General features: G+C 42.6%; 1 protein-coding gene across 1 annotated transcript in view; it reads left to right on the forward strand.

Moving 5' to 3' along the window:
- Window positions 1-17293, forward strand: part of npffr1l2 (neuropeptide FF receptor 1 like 2) — a gene marked incomplete at both ends in the record, with an annotated part of 33903 nt that extends 16610 nt beyond the window's left edge. The window contains 2 exons of the mRNA XM_080467148.1: window positions 14766-14865; window positions 16294-17293. Coding sequence (XP_080323274.1) covers window positions 14766-14865; window positions 16294-17293 — 1100 coding nt within the window. The remainder of the gene's footprint in view (window positions 1-14765; window positions 14866-16293) is intronic.
- Between the last annotated feature and the right edge of the window lie 336 nt (window positions 17294-17629).

The following is a 17629-nucleotide window of genomic DNA, read 5'->3' on the forward strand; positions in this document are numbered from 1 at the left end:
TGGCTAATCAGGAGGACCGGGACAATCCCCAGTGGGCCGGTATGATGTTTGGGCCGCGAGGGCCGGCGTTCACTTTTTTTCTTTATTCTTTTTCTTTTTATTCGTGTTTTGTTTTTTTCACAGCACTGGGTTGATCACACTCTGTTTCCGCTGGTCCTGGCCCGCCCCAGCCTCCCTCCACTGGCAGCTTCTTCTTTTTTTAAAAATAAACTTTATGTAAAGTTTACCACTGGCAGCTTCTTCTCGACGTAACACACCTGTGCACCCGGTCAGTGGGTTTGAAAGATGGATAGAAAGAACAAGGTGGAGCAGAGAAGGCTAGAATTGAAACGAGGAAAGTTCTGGAAACAGAAGCAACAAAATGTGCTGAGATTAGAAACTTTTACATCAAAACCAGTTGATGGATAGAAACAACAAATGATGGAACAGGTTAGATGTTTAACTTTGCCTCCAAACTACTGTTCAATTGAATTATCAAATCAATGAATTCTGTGGCTTTGTGACATATAACATGAAATTATATCATTTGAATAATAGTATGATGCAACACCACATAACCAGATCCAGCAGCACCAAGCAGGCAGGACTGATCTCTGGATAGATCATATTATTAGATTTGATATAAAGAAGAATATGATGGAGACCTGCTTCATATGAGAAATGCCCTGAGATTCTAGATGATTCAGCTCTACATTCATGGAACTAACTGAACTGATCAGAAGGTTTTGTAAAAAGGGATATTTGTTCTGAGGATTCAGATCATTTTTAAAAAGTGATTTAGTGTGAGAAGCAGAGCCAGTGGTGATGAGGGAATCGATCCCGTCACTATGAAGGAACAGCTGAGCTGTTGGAACAGTGTGTGAACAACCAAGCGTTACTTCCAATACATGAGAGGTTTCTCAATAGTACATTTCATTAAAAACAGACTCAGGAGCACTTTGACCAGAAGAATCTTGAGGCATTCATGCTCATGAGCACTGAGGAAGAAATGCTCATGTCTGTGGTCAATGATATTGTCATAAATGCCAAAGAGGCAGAGACCAGTGCACTGCTCAGGGTTTATTCATGTTCCAGGGTCGGTCATGTTTCTTTGAAAAACAGATGATAGTGTTATAAGAAAATACATTTTTTAATTCTATATTATGAATAGAATATTTATGTTTTTATTAAATTTTTAAGTTTTGGATATCTGTTAAAACTTATTTGAAATATAGATTCTGTAATTATATATTAAAAAAAAAGTATTGTATACTGTTGGTGCACTTGTGTTGAAATATATTTTCATTATGAAGCAACCCTTACTTGCAATGAATTGGAAATATTTTAGAAAGGTAAACTGAATTACAAAGCTTTACAGAACAGCGCTATGGACTTTAAATGTAAGATTATAATTACATGATTTTAATAGGTGGTGATCTAAAGTGGGCCGGTCTGAGGTATGAAACTCCAGGGCTGACAATGAGTTCCACTCCGGCCCTGAGTGCAGGGGAAGATAGTTCCCTTTATGTAGCATATCAAACAATTTCCTGTTTTATTCTGTGATATATTAATTCATCCATATTCTCTACTGAGGTGACGAAACTAACCACTACACCAGCATGCAGGTTTGATTGAGGCTTCATTGCTGCGATTCCTTCTACACTGAACAAAAATAATAAACGTAACACCTTTGCTTTTGCTCCCATTTTTCACGAGCTGAACTCAAAGATCTAAGATTTTTGTCTCAACCAAATCGCACACCAAAATATCGAATACTTAAGTTGGCATTTTCCAGATGTTGTGTGAACAGCGCCAAAGGCTGCTGTGAAGAGCCTAACCTTAAGTTAAACTGAATTTATTTTGTCTTTTGTTTTTATAAAGAGCAGTATCTTTCCTGGTTTTTATAAACGACTGACTATTCCAACTTTGCAGGACTCAAGTCTTTGTTTGTCTGTACAAATTGTAATTGCTTCATAAATTGCTACTCTCCTACACAGCAATCTGTTCTCTTCAAACTGAGTACACAACTTCACCTCCGACTTTGGTAAACAACTATTTTACATATTTTGGTAAAAACAGCATACATCAAGGTCAAGGTTACTTTATTGTACCCGTAGGTGAACATGTTTTACAGGTTTTGTGATTACTTGGCACGTCATAACAAACATGATGAACCAAACAAGCAGATAATAGTTGGTCAAGTGAGACAAGACAGACAAGACAAGTACTCAATGTTCCGCTATTCAGCAATAAATATTTAGGATAACATCAAAAATTAGGGATGCACCGATACCAATACCAGTATCGGTTCAATACCAGGCATGAGTACTCGTACTCATAAAACTGCCACCGATACCACTTTACGGTTTACGGCACTTCACTGCAAAGAGCGGCGGCCTTGAGGAGGCACAGCTGCTCAAAGTGGCCACACACACACACACACACACACACACACACACTCTGATAATGAAAGTTTTATTGAAATGTTTTCTTACAGTATATGTAGCAGTGCCATAAAATAACTAAATTTGAATGTCAGTACATCACAATGTAGGAATGTTGTTCAAATAACATCTGTGGAAAAAATCAATACTGGTCCCCAGGTATTTACATGATTGCACTTGCTCTATTTTCTGGCCTTTAATTAAAGTGACTCTGTGCCTGTCTTTCTTGATTTTTCTTCTACTAAAAATATGGGCACTTTTCAGCTCGTGAAAATACCAACAAGTTCAAAGCAGCCGAGCTGAATGAATGCTTTTACTTTTTCTTCAACCTCACAAAGAACTGTTTCAGAACTTGGGTGGCCTCTCACTGAACAGAAAGCACTGCCCTGCAGCACCGCGGTCTTCTGACGAGCTTCAGACACTCCTCTCAGTAACAGGAGAGGAGGAGATCCAGTAAGATCTGTACGCTGCAGTCTGGATTGAGAACGTTTTCCGCTGTGTCACAGATAAACGAAGCTCACGGCTTCGCACGGCCACGGAAAGGCGATTGCCATGAGCTGCGGCCGCAACTTCCACGTTCTTCGTGCCACCATTTTTGCGTAATGACGTTACATCCCTGCCTCAATCACAACCCCGCCTACATTTTACCGCACTCTCTGTAGTGGGACCGCGATACACAGTTGGGTCTGGGCGCTCAAGGGGCCGCAGCAGGGACAAAAGAGCCGATTTGGTGCCCAAGACAAGATTTCATCTGGTGCCGCTTATATTGCAGCCAATTCCGCCACAAATAGCATTTTCTACACATCTAAAGAATGCCTGTGAACAACATTAACACAATTGTTTTGACAAACTTTCCCCTGTGGACTCCTCGGCCACAAGAAACCCCATGAAATGTTCTTTAACTTCTGGGATGTTTTCAAGGGACACAATCGTCACAATAACGGAGAGCTGTTCTTTATGGCTCAGGTCAGGGCTGCAATCCAAAATAATGGAGAAATACTTTGATGTTTTTCGGTCCTCCACTATTTTGTTTTAAATATTTTTGTGCTTATTGAGTCGATTAGTTTGTTTTGGATTCTTTTCCCTAAGTAATGAGTGTGACTGCCTGTTCCACTTTGCACCCCAGCAACATGCTGCTTCATTACAGGGCCAAACTTTGCCATAAGTTCAACCTCTTTCAAAAAGTGTCCACTGTCTGGCTTGTTTAAAGCGCTACCCCCTTAAAGCCATGTTTCTGTCGCCTAACGACTGGATAATCGCAACTAATCTTGTTAGAACATCACGCCACTTGTTTCTCTCTGCCTCAGCTCGTTCCATCTCTTGTTTTTCAATTGTTCGCCCCTTAGTAAGACGGACCTCCAAATCTTTCCATGTAGCCATGTGTGTGTTGTGATCCTGGCCAGTCTCATGGCTCTTGAGCAGGTTTCTCTCAGACCTTATCTGACTAGTTTAAAATCTCTCTGAGAAAATATTTTGCAGCAGAAGCAGTATAATGCTTCTCTTCTTTTCTCTCTCTTCTCTTCTCTCTCTCTCTGAGCGTTCCCCCCCGGTCGTGTACGGCAGCCATGCCAACTTCTAATAAAGGCAGCAACAGGAGGAGACTCCAGGTCTCTTCCTGCTGCAAGAGAAAAAAATGTTCTGACACCGGAAGGCTCTCAATCACATCATATTGTTTGCCCAAGCTGCCGAACAGGACAAGGGGGAAAAAAAATAAATAATGAAATCTCTCTGAGAAAACATTTCGCAGCAGAAGCAGTATAATGCTTCTTTTTTGGGAGGAATACATCAGCCAGCTTCTTTTGATTTTCTCTCCATTGACTAAGACTCTACTGAAGTAATCATGTTGACACCTTCCATCTTTTTCTTTTGGAAATGTGAAATTGTTTTTGGTTTGATATGGCCCTCTTTGAACAAACTCTGTTCTAATTGCATCAGTTAAATCAGATGGCCAGTCTGCAGGGTCTATTGGTGCCACCTTTGTGTTACTTAGCTGTGCAGAGTCGGAGGGAGCAGAAGATGCCGAAGAATCACATGGTTGTGTTGCAGATGTGGAGGCAGAGGATCCTGAGGGTGCATCATTCGGCTTTACAGTGGTCAGGGTAGCAGAATTGTCCACAGCTGGCCCAGGGTTAGCAGGGGGGGATTCAAATACTTTAAAAGTGCATCTGTCAAGAGAGGATGAGCATTTTTGAAACAATGAATATTTCACAATTTAGTCATATTGTGAACAAAGAAATCTGCTGTGAAACCCAGGTCATTTGCACCTCAGTTTCTTTACAGCCTATAACTGTCTAATGAGCAAAAACAACTGCAGGGATTTCTTTATCTTTGTGAATGTTGATGTAATGGCTGTGTTGTATTATTGCAAAGGTCTACACCAATATGATGTCAATATTCAGACAACAGCCAGAAAAATATGCAAAATCTGCTCAAGATAAGCTTACTTCACGATTGATAATAAAACACACTCTTATAAAAAGCTTAATTGTAGTTCAAGAAATACCATGGCCTCGTGTTTTCTCTACAAAGCAGCCGAGCACAGCAAGGGCTTTAAACTATTAATCAGCAGGTGATGGAAAATAAACACTTTTAATCGACTCGGCTCGGTGTAAGCTTACTAAGTACACAATAAATTCAATAAGAAGTATACGTAGGTCTTATCTAGCCTACCGTAGGACATACTTCATGGAATAAACCTTTTAATGGTATCACTGGTTATATCTTAACACGTGAAAAAGCAGTGAAAATAACTTACGTTTACTTGATAAAAGTTAGTAGTTACGTAGTTACGGACGGGACGATCATCCGTCCTTAACAAGCCAGCATAACTGTGAGTGCAACTGATAAATCACCTAAGGCAAATTGAAATGACCTCTTTCTTTATGACACCTCTCCTCCTCTTCTCTTCTTCTCTTTCGCCCCTGGGCTCCCGAAGGCTTTGTTTTCTTTGACATAATAACGGTTGTTTATGTACTACTGTCTGTCAGTGAGTGTCATTCACATCTAATAGTCTGTCCATTCGCCCACAATGAGCATGTAACAAGGGGCGGTGTTGTGATGCGCCCGGTCGGAGGTGAAGCAGAGAGTCAGCTCAGTCCCAAGACTTTAGTATGTCACAGTCACAAGAAAACTAAACTGGTAGGGGAACAAGCATGATTGTTAATACTTATATCAAAATCAACATTTCCACAGCAAAGAATATTTTATTCTTCAATGAAAAACTTGAATGATGTGCAGATATCCAAGCATGTGTCCACAATTTGGAAATTATAAATTAGATCGATCATAGGTCCAAAGAAGTAGTACCACTTGAGTGGATTCTGCAGATAGAATTCCTCAGCATCTTGGAAAGGAATTCCCTCCTCTCTGCTTCAGCATTTGAACGCATCAGGATGAATCAGAGAATAACGAACCAATCAGAGGCCGCCTTTCTAAAGGTATTGCCCACATGGAATCATTTGACCAATCACGGTGCTCATTACTGGGTGTAATACAAAACCGGAAGCATAGATATAAAACCTAGAGGCCGCACAGCCTATCAGCGCCTGTTGACGCGATGTGTCTGCAGCGCCGCCATCTTGGCGAGGTCTCCCGTTTATACTAAACATATAGATCCCAGGCTAGAAAACCCAACAAAGAATTTGTAGCTCACTTGCTAGTCCACGTTTCAACACAAATAAAACCTCATTTTAAAGCTGAGGAAAAGCTCTATCCCGTAGAAACCTCATGGAGGAATTATTGGGAGGGGGCAAAAGTCTTAAAAAACGGAAGACTAATAAAGCTGGGAAAAATAAACTGATTTAATTTTGATTTATATCAATTCATCCGGTGAGTGATGAAAAATTAAACATTTGCCAATCATATCAATATTTTTTCAAAGGTGTCACACTGGCTGTCAGTCTCAATTAAGTTTTTTTTATGCTTGAAATGGCTCGAGTAATGCTGGAGTCAGAGGCTCCGAGTATCGATATATTTTTCATGAAAACCATTTCTTTGGTCTCTGGGCCCTCTTAAGCAGGCATAGAGATATTGAACAAGCCTGTTCACTAGGTACTGAATCATGTGAATGTGTACTGCGCAACCACAACACATGGCTACCAATTATCACTTAAATCAGCATAAATACATGACTTACTTGTGAAAAGTGATGCCTCGGTTCCTTGTTTCCAATGAACGCCTGTTTGTGCACCCATAAGCAGCACTAAACGAGGGCATTTCGATTTTCACAAAAACTTGTCTTGGCTTGCGAGGACCTTCCCAAGATGGCGGACGTCGAGGCACGCCATAGGCGTGCACTAGGCATCTAGTGTTTTATATCTATGACCGGAAGTCAGTTGCGAGTTGTGTATTTGAGCCGATAATTCGCTATATTTTGGCGAAAAAATATGACATAATGACAAAAATAGACAGTGTGGTTGATGAATGATATATTGTTATATATAGATAGATAGATAGATAGATAGACAGACAGACAGACAGACAGACAGACAGACAGACAGACAGACAGATAGAGATAGAGATAGAGATAGAGATAAAGAGATACTGATTAGTGAGAGCATGAATATTTGCTCATCAAGGTTTTGATGAGCTGCACCCAATAGGGGAGCAGGTCTCTGATCTACTCATCACGTCTGCTTCAACCTGAGGTGTACGTCGTTACGTTCATTTATCAATGTTGCGCCACAGCCATCACTTATGATGTCTCTATAGCGCCTGATACTATAGTAACACTACAGGTCACTGCTGTTGATGCAATGAGAAGTAGGCAGAGCTTTAATTAAATTGACAACATCGTGACTTTAAAGCATATTGCAGCAGGACTTCATGAACTCAGACTGATGTTACTTCCATCTTGTAAAACAGCAATATATTCTACTTATACAGCCAAAGCAATCAAATTGAGTGAAACCAAGTTCCCCTGTAGTTAGTTGGAAGCAAGCTGGATCAAACGGACGACTTGAAGCCTTTTAGAATTACTGTTTGCACTGTCTCCCAGAGAAGTGTTGACTCCTGGATCGCTTTCTGCACTGCACTGAAATACATTCGAACACAGAGAAAAAAAGAGTCTGGGCAATACATTTAAGTTTCTTGGTGCAGACACTGATTAGGAGGGTGGTCGTCACCATTTTTCAAAACATGAGATGTGTCGCTAACATTCTGCTTTATTTTGTTCTTCAACATCTGATCTGGGCGACGTGGTCGCCTCGTGAGAGAAAGACAATAAACATGAAGAGTCACTTCTGGATTGAATAGATTACATGAACTGAAAACATTCAACATGCCTAATGCTGAGATGCCGTCACTTTTCAACAACACACTCTAGATATCCGATAATGGAGGGAAACGTGATCCAGGATTTGTCTTTTGTTATTAGTCTCATTTCAGAGTGCATGTAAACAGATAACATGTGACTGTTCTATTATGCGCTCATCTTTTCACTCTTTCTTTCTGTGTTTACGGTGTGGCCCTCTTGTTTCCAATGTCAGTTCATCCTTTTGATTGTTTCTCTCCTTCCTGACTATTGATCTTTTTCCTGCCACTCATTTGCCTGCTGTTTATCATTAGCCTATCGACTGCTCTGTGTACTGAGCTCTGCCTGGGCAATAAGCCCGTTTGAAGAAAGAATAACAAAGATTGTAGGGCCATATGAGATCATGTGACTTAGATATTCTTCGGACACAACCGACTCAGCTTTATTGCAGTTCTGAGGGAGTGCTCCAGTCTGACATGAGCAGATAGAAGCGAGGAATGTATTGAGTGAGCATCACCCCCTCGTTTCTTTCATAATGAGGTCTTTCACAGACTGTATTGTTATGAACACACTGAGTGCACTCCGACAGGAAGACATCTGTCCCTCGTGTTCTACATCAATGATGAGAGCGAGTGACGCCACCTCTTGTGCCGTGGGGGTTTGTCTCCTGAGGGTACTTCTGACAATATGTCATCAAACAGGATCATATTGTGTCTTAGCATAAGAGGACCTCCATGTTCGCTCCACACTTCACCTCAACGAATGAAAACACTCAGACAGGAATGAGGTGGATAAAAGAGGTCACAAGTTAAGAGAAATATGCACCTTTACATAAACTGCATATCTTCTCAATGCACGTCATTATATTTTGAATTATAGTGTATCTTTTTATGTATTTTTAAAAAGTGTAAATATCTATGTTATCATAATCAAATGCAACATGCTTAAACTTAAAATGCAGTTTTCTGGTGAATCTGTGATTCTGCAGGCATTTTTACTCAGTTTACGCTTTATAATTCAGCTCAACCATGCCGGCAAATTTGAGGACCCATTTCCATGACAACGTTTCAAGCGAAAAAGCATAGTTTTTGTGTTTTCTTTTCAGAATGACTTTTACACAGCAACATTTTGAAAATGATATCCGTCTACACGAAAACGACAGAAACACTGAAAACACTGCAGTTAGAATGCAAGGCCAAGAGGTGGCGCTCTTGGTTGTTATTCCAATGAAACCATGCACATTTAGCAGAGAACAGACGACCAAGTTGGATTGTTATTACTGTGACTGTCAAAATAAAACTACTGAGTCCAGGAGAATCTGGACTGGGAATCACACATGTGCAAAAGAACTATTTACTCCAGCCGTGGTGCACATGCAGTAGCAGCACTTCCACTGACTACAGAGTCGTATTGTTTCCAAAAGGTTTTGTTTTCAGTGGCCCTTTGTCACGTCAATTTTTGTAAATTTCACTTGAACTGTGGCGTAAACGGAGCCTAAATCTGTGAGCGCCGCAACATGTTTGTAGTTCAAACTGTCAGGTGATAAATGTTGGTAAGGAGTCACATTTGATCCTGGTTTATTTGTCCTGTATCTGTTAGGAAAAAAATATTAGCTAATTAAAGATATAGTTGTTTAATCTTCACAGGGCTGAACTGAAGATGTTTAAAGGGAGGAATCTAAACGTATCACTCCTTGCACACTGGGATGCACAATGGTACATATCTTTAAACACAGCTTGTTATTTTATCCTTTGAAAAGCTGAACTGTGAGGCAAATCGTGTCAGGCCTAAGATGAAGGCTGTATGTGACTGGTCTCCTCTTGCTGCAACAGTATATTAACAACACCTTTTGAAGCTCTTCACTTGCTTTTACTTTGATCTGTCTAAATGAGGTTTTACTTGGTACTTTCCTGACAGTATCCATGCCCAGTTTGTCAAAATGTCACAGTGTGAGAAGTGAGTCAGATGATGATTCTGGTGAACCACAATGCACATGGCTACCCTGTGGAACATGATGTACCCATACAACCTGATTTGACATTATTCTGTAGGACTGATGAGTGCACTGCAGCTTTTATACGTGATGGAGGAGTTCCTTGCTTTAAAACTACTGAAGTGCACTTTTTCAACACTGCTTGCATTCTTCTCTTGTCTCACACAAGAGGAGGCCTTTCTTCTTCCCCAAGGGCTGTCATTGTGCTTTTGGGATGTGCACCATCATGTTTTAAGTGATTTTGTACCATGTGAAGCAGCAGTCTACAGAGCCCGAGTGGCCATTGAGAAAAAAGAAAAAAAGCGTGGGAACGAGATCATATAATTCGTGGCCACGAGATAGTAACTTGCTCCCTCACATTATTAATTTGAGGTAACGACCTATTATCTTGTTCCTTCATGTTCTTATTTTTTTCCCCTCTCTCGCCACTCAGGGGCTCCGTAGCAGGTCAATGCAAGCAAGACTGCGAAAAACAAGATTTTACATTTCCCAGAAGATTTACACAATAAAACTCAAAGTTAGGTCATTTGTTGCATTTTGGGTTGCGGCAACTACGGGTCGGCCATGTTTGTTTACAAACACAGGAGCAGAAGGAACTATTTTCAACAGGGAGGGAGGAGGAGAGATGTGCATGCGCAGTAACAGGCTCTGTCGCCTCCATCTGTCTCAGCAGGAGGGAATAGTGACCGTGAAAGAATCTTTCTACTTTGGGAGATGGATTAAAAACTTTGCAGATACAGTGCATCCGCACACTGGTGTCGTGTAAACAAACCCCCTTAAAAGTGAAGGAAGTTTTGCGGATACGCTCTTATTCGTGGTCGTGTAAACAGGGCCTAAGATCTGCAAACAAAAACTGGCATCTCACTGCATTTTTGTTTGCATTGGGTGGCATGGTTGGAAACGGTATGTATTTCACTTATTTCTCGTTTCATTTCGTAAAAAGACATTTAAATATCAACTTTTGCATCATTATTCACAAGTTTTTTATTGTATGATTTTGATAGTGCAGTCTATTCCAGATCACATTGGCTGTATGAGTTTCCTGAAATACAACAATTTAACCATAGGTCCATTATTCCTAATTGCTGTGCACTGCTCCCGAACAGTACAAACTTCATTCAATTGTATGTGTGACAAATGAAGCATTCTTCATTTCACAACAACTGCTTGAATCTGTCAGTTATTTCACTCTGTCTTGGCTGTACTTCTATCATTAAATCATATCAGAATAGTAAACAGTTGTTCTACACATCCTCAGTAGATGGACAATAACAACAATGTTTTCCTCCAGAGTGTCATAACTCCCAGTCCATATTCTCCTGGGGCTTGGTACTTTTATTTTGACAGTCACCGTAATAACAAACCAACTTGGTCGTCTTCCATCACAACTGCTCATTTTTATGTAAGAAAAGGATAAATCCACAGTGTGTAACCACACAAGTTTGGTCTGGTAAAAGTGAACTCTGATGTGAGTGTTGCATCACTGTGACCCACCTGTGGGTGTATGAATGCTTCGTTCTAAACCCTGGTCAGACCAGACAACAAGCGGACTGAGCTGTGGTGAAGCTGAATGCAGCACAAACCCAACGGTTCTGCTCAGGGCTGGTTTTTGTTGGTTTTTGCAGCTTCTCACTACTGAGGGACACAATGAATGAATTCTCATTGCTGTTTTCAATTCAATTCAATTCTACTTTATTTATAAAGCACCAAATACAATAGTCCTTTCCAGGCGCTTTAACAGAGACAAAATCCAACAAATTCACACGTCAAGCAGAAGCAACTGGAAAGGAAAAACTCCCTCTAACAGGAGAAAACCTTTGCAGAAGCAGACTCAGAGTTGGCGGATTTTCTGCTATTCAACTGCTTTTATATACTGAACCTGGAATGTACTGCGTAGAGCTCGTCGTGTCCTTGAATACATTATAACAGCCGTCAATAATATTTTTTGTTTACGTGTGTAGAAAGTCCAATACATACAGAAAGAAGAATGCAGACGTTTCTCTTTTCTTATGGTTTTGTTAAATGTCTTTGAAACAAAAGACAGGGAGGAGATGAGGACTGTGCAGAGAGAGCTGAGGAGTAAGATCAGGGAGGAGAAAAGCAGCTACAGGAAGATGGAGGAACAGCTGCAGCAGCGGAATGTCAGCGGAGTCTGGAAGGACCTGAAAGCGTTCTCGGGTCACAAGGACTCCAACATCGAGCTGGTTCGGGACCAGGAGTGGGTGAATGATCTGAACATTTTCTTCAACAGATTTGAACAGCCATCCGCCCCTCCCCCGACCCATTCCATCCCGCTGCAATCACCACCACCAGCTGTCCCCACCCCCATCCCACCCCACTGCACACCGCTCTCTGTTCCCCTCAGTGTCAGCCACACCCTCACTCCCACAACTACCAACACACAGCCCCCCTGCTCCAGCCTGTCCTTCACAACAGCCCAGGTGAACAGAGAGCTGAGGAGGCTAAAGGTCAGGAAGGCAACCGGTCCGGATGGCATCAGCTCCAGACTCCTCAGAACCTGTGCAGCCCAGCTCAGTGGGGTCATGGGGCACATGTTCAACCTGAGCCTTCAACTGGGGAGAGTACCACAGCTCTGGAAGACGACCTGTGTGGTACCGGTGCCGAAGATCTCCCGCCCCAAGGACTTCAACCACTTCAGGCTGGTGGCGCTGACATCACACCTGATGAAGACCTTGGAGAGGTTGGTCCTTCTTCATCTGCACCCCCTGCTGAGCTCATCGATGGACCAGCTGCAGTTCGCCTACCAGCCAGGCATCGGGGTGGAGGACGCCGTCCTCTACCTCATGGAGAGATCTCTCTCTCACCTGGAGAGGGCTGGGAGCACTGTGAGGATCATGTTCTATGATTTCTCCAGTGCTTTCAACACCATCCAGCCCACGCTTCTGGGGGACAAGCTGCAGCACACTGGAGTCGACCCGCACCTCACATCCTGGCTCCTGGACTACCTGACCAACCGGCCACAGTTTGTGAGGACACGGGACTGTGTGTCTGACCTGGTCATCTGCAGTACGGGGGCTCCACAGGGGACGGTCCTGGCTCCCTTCCTCTTCACCCTCTACACTGCAGACTTCTCCCACAACACATCCACCTGTCACCTGCAGAAGTTCTCTGATGACTCCGCCATCGTCGGCTTCATCACCAACGATGACGAGGCGGAGTACAGAGAACTCAACCTGGACTTTGTGGACTGGTGCCAACGGAACCACCTCCTGATCAATGCGGGTAAAACCAAAGAGCTGGTGGTGGACTTCCGCAAGCGGAGACCCACTCCCCCCACACCGGTGAACATTCAGGGAAAGGACATTGAGATAGTGGACCTGGGTGTTCACCTGAACAATAAACTGGACTGGTCTGACAACACACAAGCTCTCTACAAGAAGGGCCAGAGCAGACTCCATCTGCTGCGGAGACTCAGGTCCTTTGGAGTGTAGGGAGCGCTCCTGATGACCTTTTATGACTCAGTGGTGGCATCAGCCATCTTCTATGGAGTGGTCTGCTGGAGCAGCAGCACTACGGCTGCAGACAGGAACAAACTGAACAAACTGGTGAGGAAGGCCAGCTCTGTCCTGGGCTGCCCCCTGGACCCTGTGGAGGTGGTGAGAGACAGGAGGATGTTGAAGAAGCTTTCATCCCTGATGGAGACCGTCTCCCACCCCCTACATGGTACCGTCACATCACTGGGCAGCTCCTTCAGTGACAGGCTTCTCCACCCGCGGTGTCTGAAGGAGAGATACCGCCGGTCCTTCCTCCCTGCTGCAGTCAGACTCTTCAACCAAGCCTGCTCCCAGTAGACCACTGCACACTGCCACCGGACAATATCACTCCACTCCAGCTGGACAATAGGTGGTGCTATAACTATAATAATCTATAAGAACGTATTTACTATGTAAAATACATCCACCCCCATATTCTGTACATGTCCACACTTATAGGCACCGTGTGCATATTGTTTCTATTATATTGTATTTTTATCTGCTTTTTTTGTTCCTGCTATGTGTGCTTCTTTCTCTGTACTATCCTGCTGTACCACTGCAAATTTCTCCACATGCGAGATAAATAAAGGGATATCTTATCTTATCTTATCTTATGAAGCAATTAAACCGCAAGTGTAAGCACTGTGTCCTGCAGGGGACGGCAACCTTCAACACTCAAAGAGCCTTTGGGAAGGAGCCATTCTCTCTGAACAGGAACTTTGGCAGCCGCAAAACCCTCCTGACAAAAAAAATGAAGATAACACTGCATATATTGATTTTAACCTCTGGGCTCCATAAAAATACTGGGAAAAGGCCGATCAAAACTAAAAAGAACATATTTTAATGAATTAATGTCACGATGAGAACTCGAACCCTGTTGTTCGTTGCACGGCAGTTAGGATTCGTAACAACTGGACAACAGTGGCTTCACAGGTGAAGCAGCTTCCTCCAAACAGTTTATCACTCGGTTCAATCTTTTCGATAGAGGTTTTGGCCCAAAAGAAATTTTCCATTTACAGAAAAACACGACAATAAGTGATGAGGGGGACAGAAGAGGCAGCCAGGAGCTTATGACCCACCCAGTGTTTGAAGTGTCCTTTCTCTGCTGCTGCTGGGAGACGAAACAATCACCAGCGGAACTGCAGCAAGGCTGCCACCGCTCCATATGAGTCTACAAATAGCTCAATAACAATGACAGATATGACGGGAGGAGCTCGAGTGTCCAACATGAGGTCTGACAACAAAAGGTTTTCAGACCAATTCTACTTGAAATGAAACTTGAGATATGTTTGATAATGTGCTCAGTACTTTGCCATGTGTCCTTTTATAGCATGTCAATGTTACAGGAGCCCAGGTTGCATCGACAGCTCGTCCCACAGGCTGGTCACAGGTTTTAAACTGGAACACACTAGTTCAACTTTCCCAACCTGATTTAATTCGTTCTGTCAGGTCCCCGTCTGTGTCTTTCGTCAAGTCCTCGATTTGTCAAACTAACTTTATTAAAAAGAAAAACTCTGGCATCCCTGAAACGTTTCTTTCTTCTTTTTCAGCCATGAAATCTTTCCAAAGTGTGTGAGTGACACAATGTGTTTTCTTTCCGACAGGTTGGCCATTTTCCAACATTGTGTGCAAGATGAGTGGCTTCGTTCAGGGCGTATCTGTGTCTGCATCGGTTTTCACCCTGGTGGCCATAGCTGTTGAAAGGTCGGTATTTAAAACAGCATGAAAAAAAACATCGGCCTGTTTTAAATTTTATTGTTGCCTGCATGATTTTGATGTGATTGGCACAGTGCAGGCAAACACAATATGTTTTAATGGCACCAAATTGCACCACTTTGCACCACTGCAACAATTGCACCAACACAATTATATGCTTTGATATTTATATTGCACATAGCACAACTGTGCAACAGAAAAAATGTCCAGTGCACTAAAGAAAATAATAGAATCATCGATGACAACTTGTAAGTTAATGTCACTATTCACAAGTCCACCATACAAACTCTAACAAGACTTTATCTAACTGTTTATGGCAGGCCATCATAGCAAAACAACCTGCTGCTTTTAGACAGAAAACCCACATTAGCCAAAGAGCATCTCGACAGTCCACAATGTTGTCTAGGCCCCGTTTACATGGCAACCTCTTCAGGTGAAAACAGAAAACTTTCATTGCATTTTGGGGGTTCGTTTACACAACAACGGTGCTCAAAGCAACTTCAAACACAGCTTTTTGAAAACGTGGAATTTTTTCAAAATGCTCTGATTCCATATCCACGTAGACCACGGAAAATGTTTGCGAAGCGCTGCTACTGCTCATGTGCACCACGACCATAGTAAATAGTTCTTCCACACATGTGCTAGTAAATTGAGAATAAGCAACAATGGCGGCCTCTGTCATGTCATGACACCGAGTCCAAATTCTCCTGGCACTGGGTACTTTAACAGTTGACAGTCACCGTAATAACAATCTCACTTGGTCGTCTGTCCAAACGAATGTCGGCGTACTGTCATTGTTAATGTGTACAGCGTATTGTTCTCTGGATGCATGTGTGTGTGGTTTCCATTACAAAAACAACCAACAGGACCCACTACTGGCCATACATGAAAACTACAGAATTTTAATTGTTTGTCAATTTTGGGTAAACAACAAACAATTCTGAAATCAAAAATGCAAAATTTATGCATTTTCACTTGGAATGTTGTGTAAACGGGGCCTTGGAAAACTAACAAACTTAGCATTTAATTGTTAGAGAAAAACATGTAACACCATGTATAATGAAAAGAAAACAACATTACATCATACAACTGGTATTGCTAGTATTTCATTAAACATGTTGCGATTGTCTTTAATGGATGTGGATCAAATCACATTTTATGAAGGAAAGTAAAGCTTTCAAATACTTTTGCTTAAATCTTTACCCTGGATATTTACTCAAGAAAAAAGCAAGAAATGGTAGCCCTGCTAGTTTACTCTTACATCGTCACAGAGACATGCTGATGATCAAAATGTATCAGGTATTTGCTAAAAGGTATGTCAGTTATGTAGTACAGAGAACTGTGTGTCCTTCATGTTGTTCTTTTGTTTGCCTCCGGATTAATTATTTGCATTGTCTGTCTTTACTTGTTGATCAGGTTCCGCTGTATCGTGTATCCTCTACAACCCAAGCTGACTCTGTTTGTTGCCAAGGCAGCCATCGCTTCAATCTGGGTGTTAGCAGTGCTGATCATGTGTCCGGCTGTGGTGGCGCTGACTGTGGAGAAAGTTCCTTTCCATTACATGGTTCACAATGATGATTTTAATCACACAATCCCTTTATACACCTGCTACGAAGACTTTGCCAAACCTCAGATGAGAAAGGTCTACACGGCAGTTTTGTTCTCTCACATCTACCTGCTGCCGCTCACACTGATCGTTCTGATGTATGGAAGCATTGGACTCAAACTCTGCTCCTCTGTGGTTGCAAACAGAGAGCCACAACTGGCCAATGCCAGGGTCCAGGTGGGAGGCAGAAGACACGGGAATGCAATGATATCACAGAAAAAGATTAAAGTGATAAAGATGCTCATCGTGGTGGCTCTGCTCTTCATGCTGTCGTGGTTGCCACTCTGGACCCTCATGATGATGACAGATTATGCAGGCTTGGACAGATATCAGCTGGACCTTCTGACTAGTTACATCTTCCCCTTTGCCCACTGGCTGGCTTTCTCCAACTCCGGTGTCAACCCCATCATCTATGGCTACTACAATGAGAACTTTAAGAGAGCCTTTCAGGCGGTGTGCAAGACCAGGCCCTTCTGCTGCTTCATCTACCTGTGGACCGTAATCGCCAGGTGGGGGAGAAGGAGGAGGTCTGTCCAAGCACCTTGCAGAGATGGTGACTTCAGAGATGCTGCTAACAATCACAACCACTTCGTCATGGGACTGAGGAATCGAGTTCACAACGACAATAAGTTGAGTGGCAGCTTAGAAGCTAAGAAGAGCACAAGGGTGGGGTGTGTGGTGGTCCATTCAGGGACTCAGCTTGCTGATCAGGCTTTAGAAATGGTGGCTGCGCACAGTAAAAGCACAAATGGAGATGGATCGAACATTGGCTCACTTGCAGTTTCAGTGCATCAGGCATGGGATAACTGAATACCCACAGACAACAAGCAGATGCCCTACCATGACTCGTTTCATCACCATAGGTTGGAGAGACAATGCCTGTTATTAAGTAACATGTGGTCATTGTTTGGGTTGATGGTTACACAACAACTCAAACAAGCAAAGAATAAACAAAGGAAGCAGCTTGTCTAGCAAGCAAAGCAAAATGATGCTACTAGAACCAGCAACTTTTACTTTGTGTTCTTGAACTATATAGATCATTTACAACTGACGTCACAATTCCCATGATCCTCTCTGATTCGCTTGGGTCTGCCATCTTTTATGCATATAGCTGCATAGCAACATATCAACAATGGCGGATTTATG

The sequence above is a fragment of the Lipophrys pholis genome (genome assembly GCF_963383615.2).
Source record: "Lipophrys pholis genome assembly, chromosome: 7".
Lineage (NCBI taxonomy): Eukaryota > Metazoa > Chordata > Actinopteri > Blenniiformes > Blenniidae > Lipophrys > Lipophrys pholis.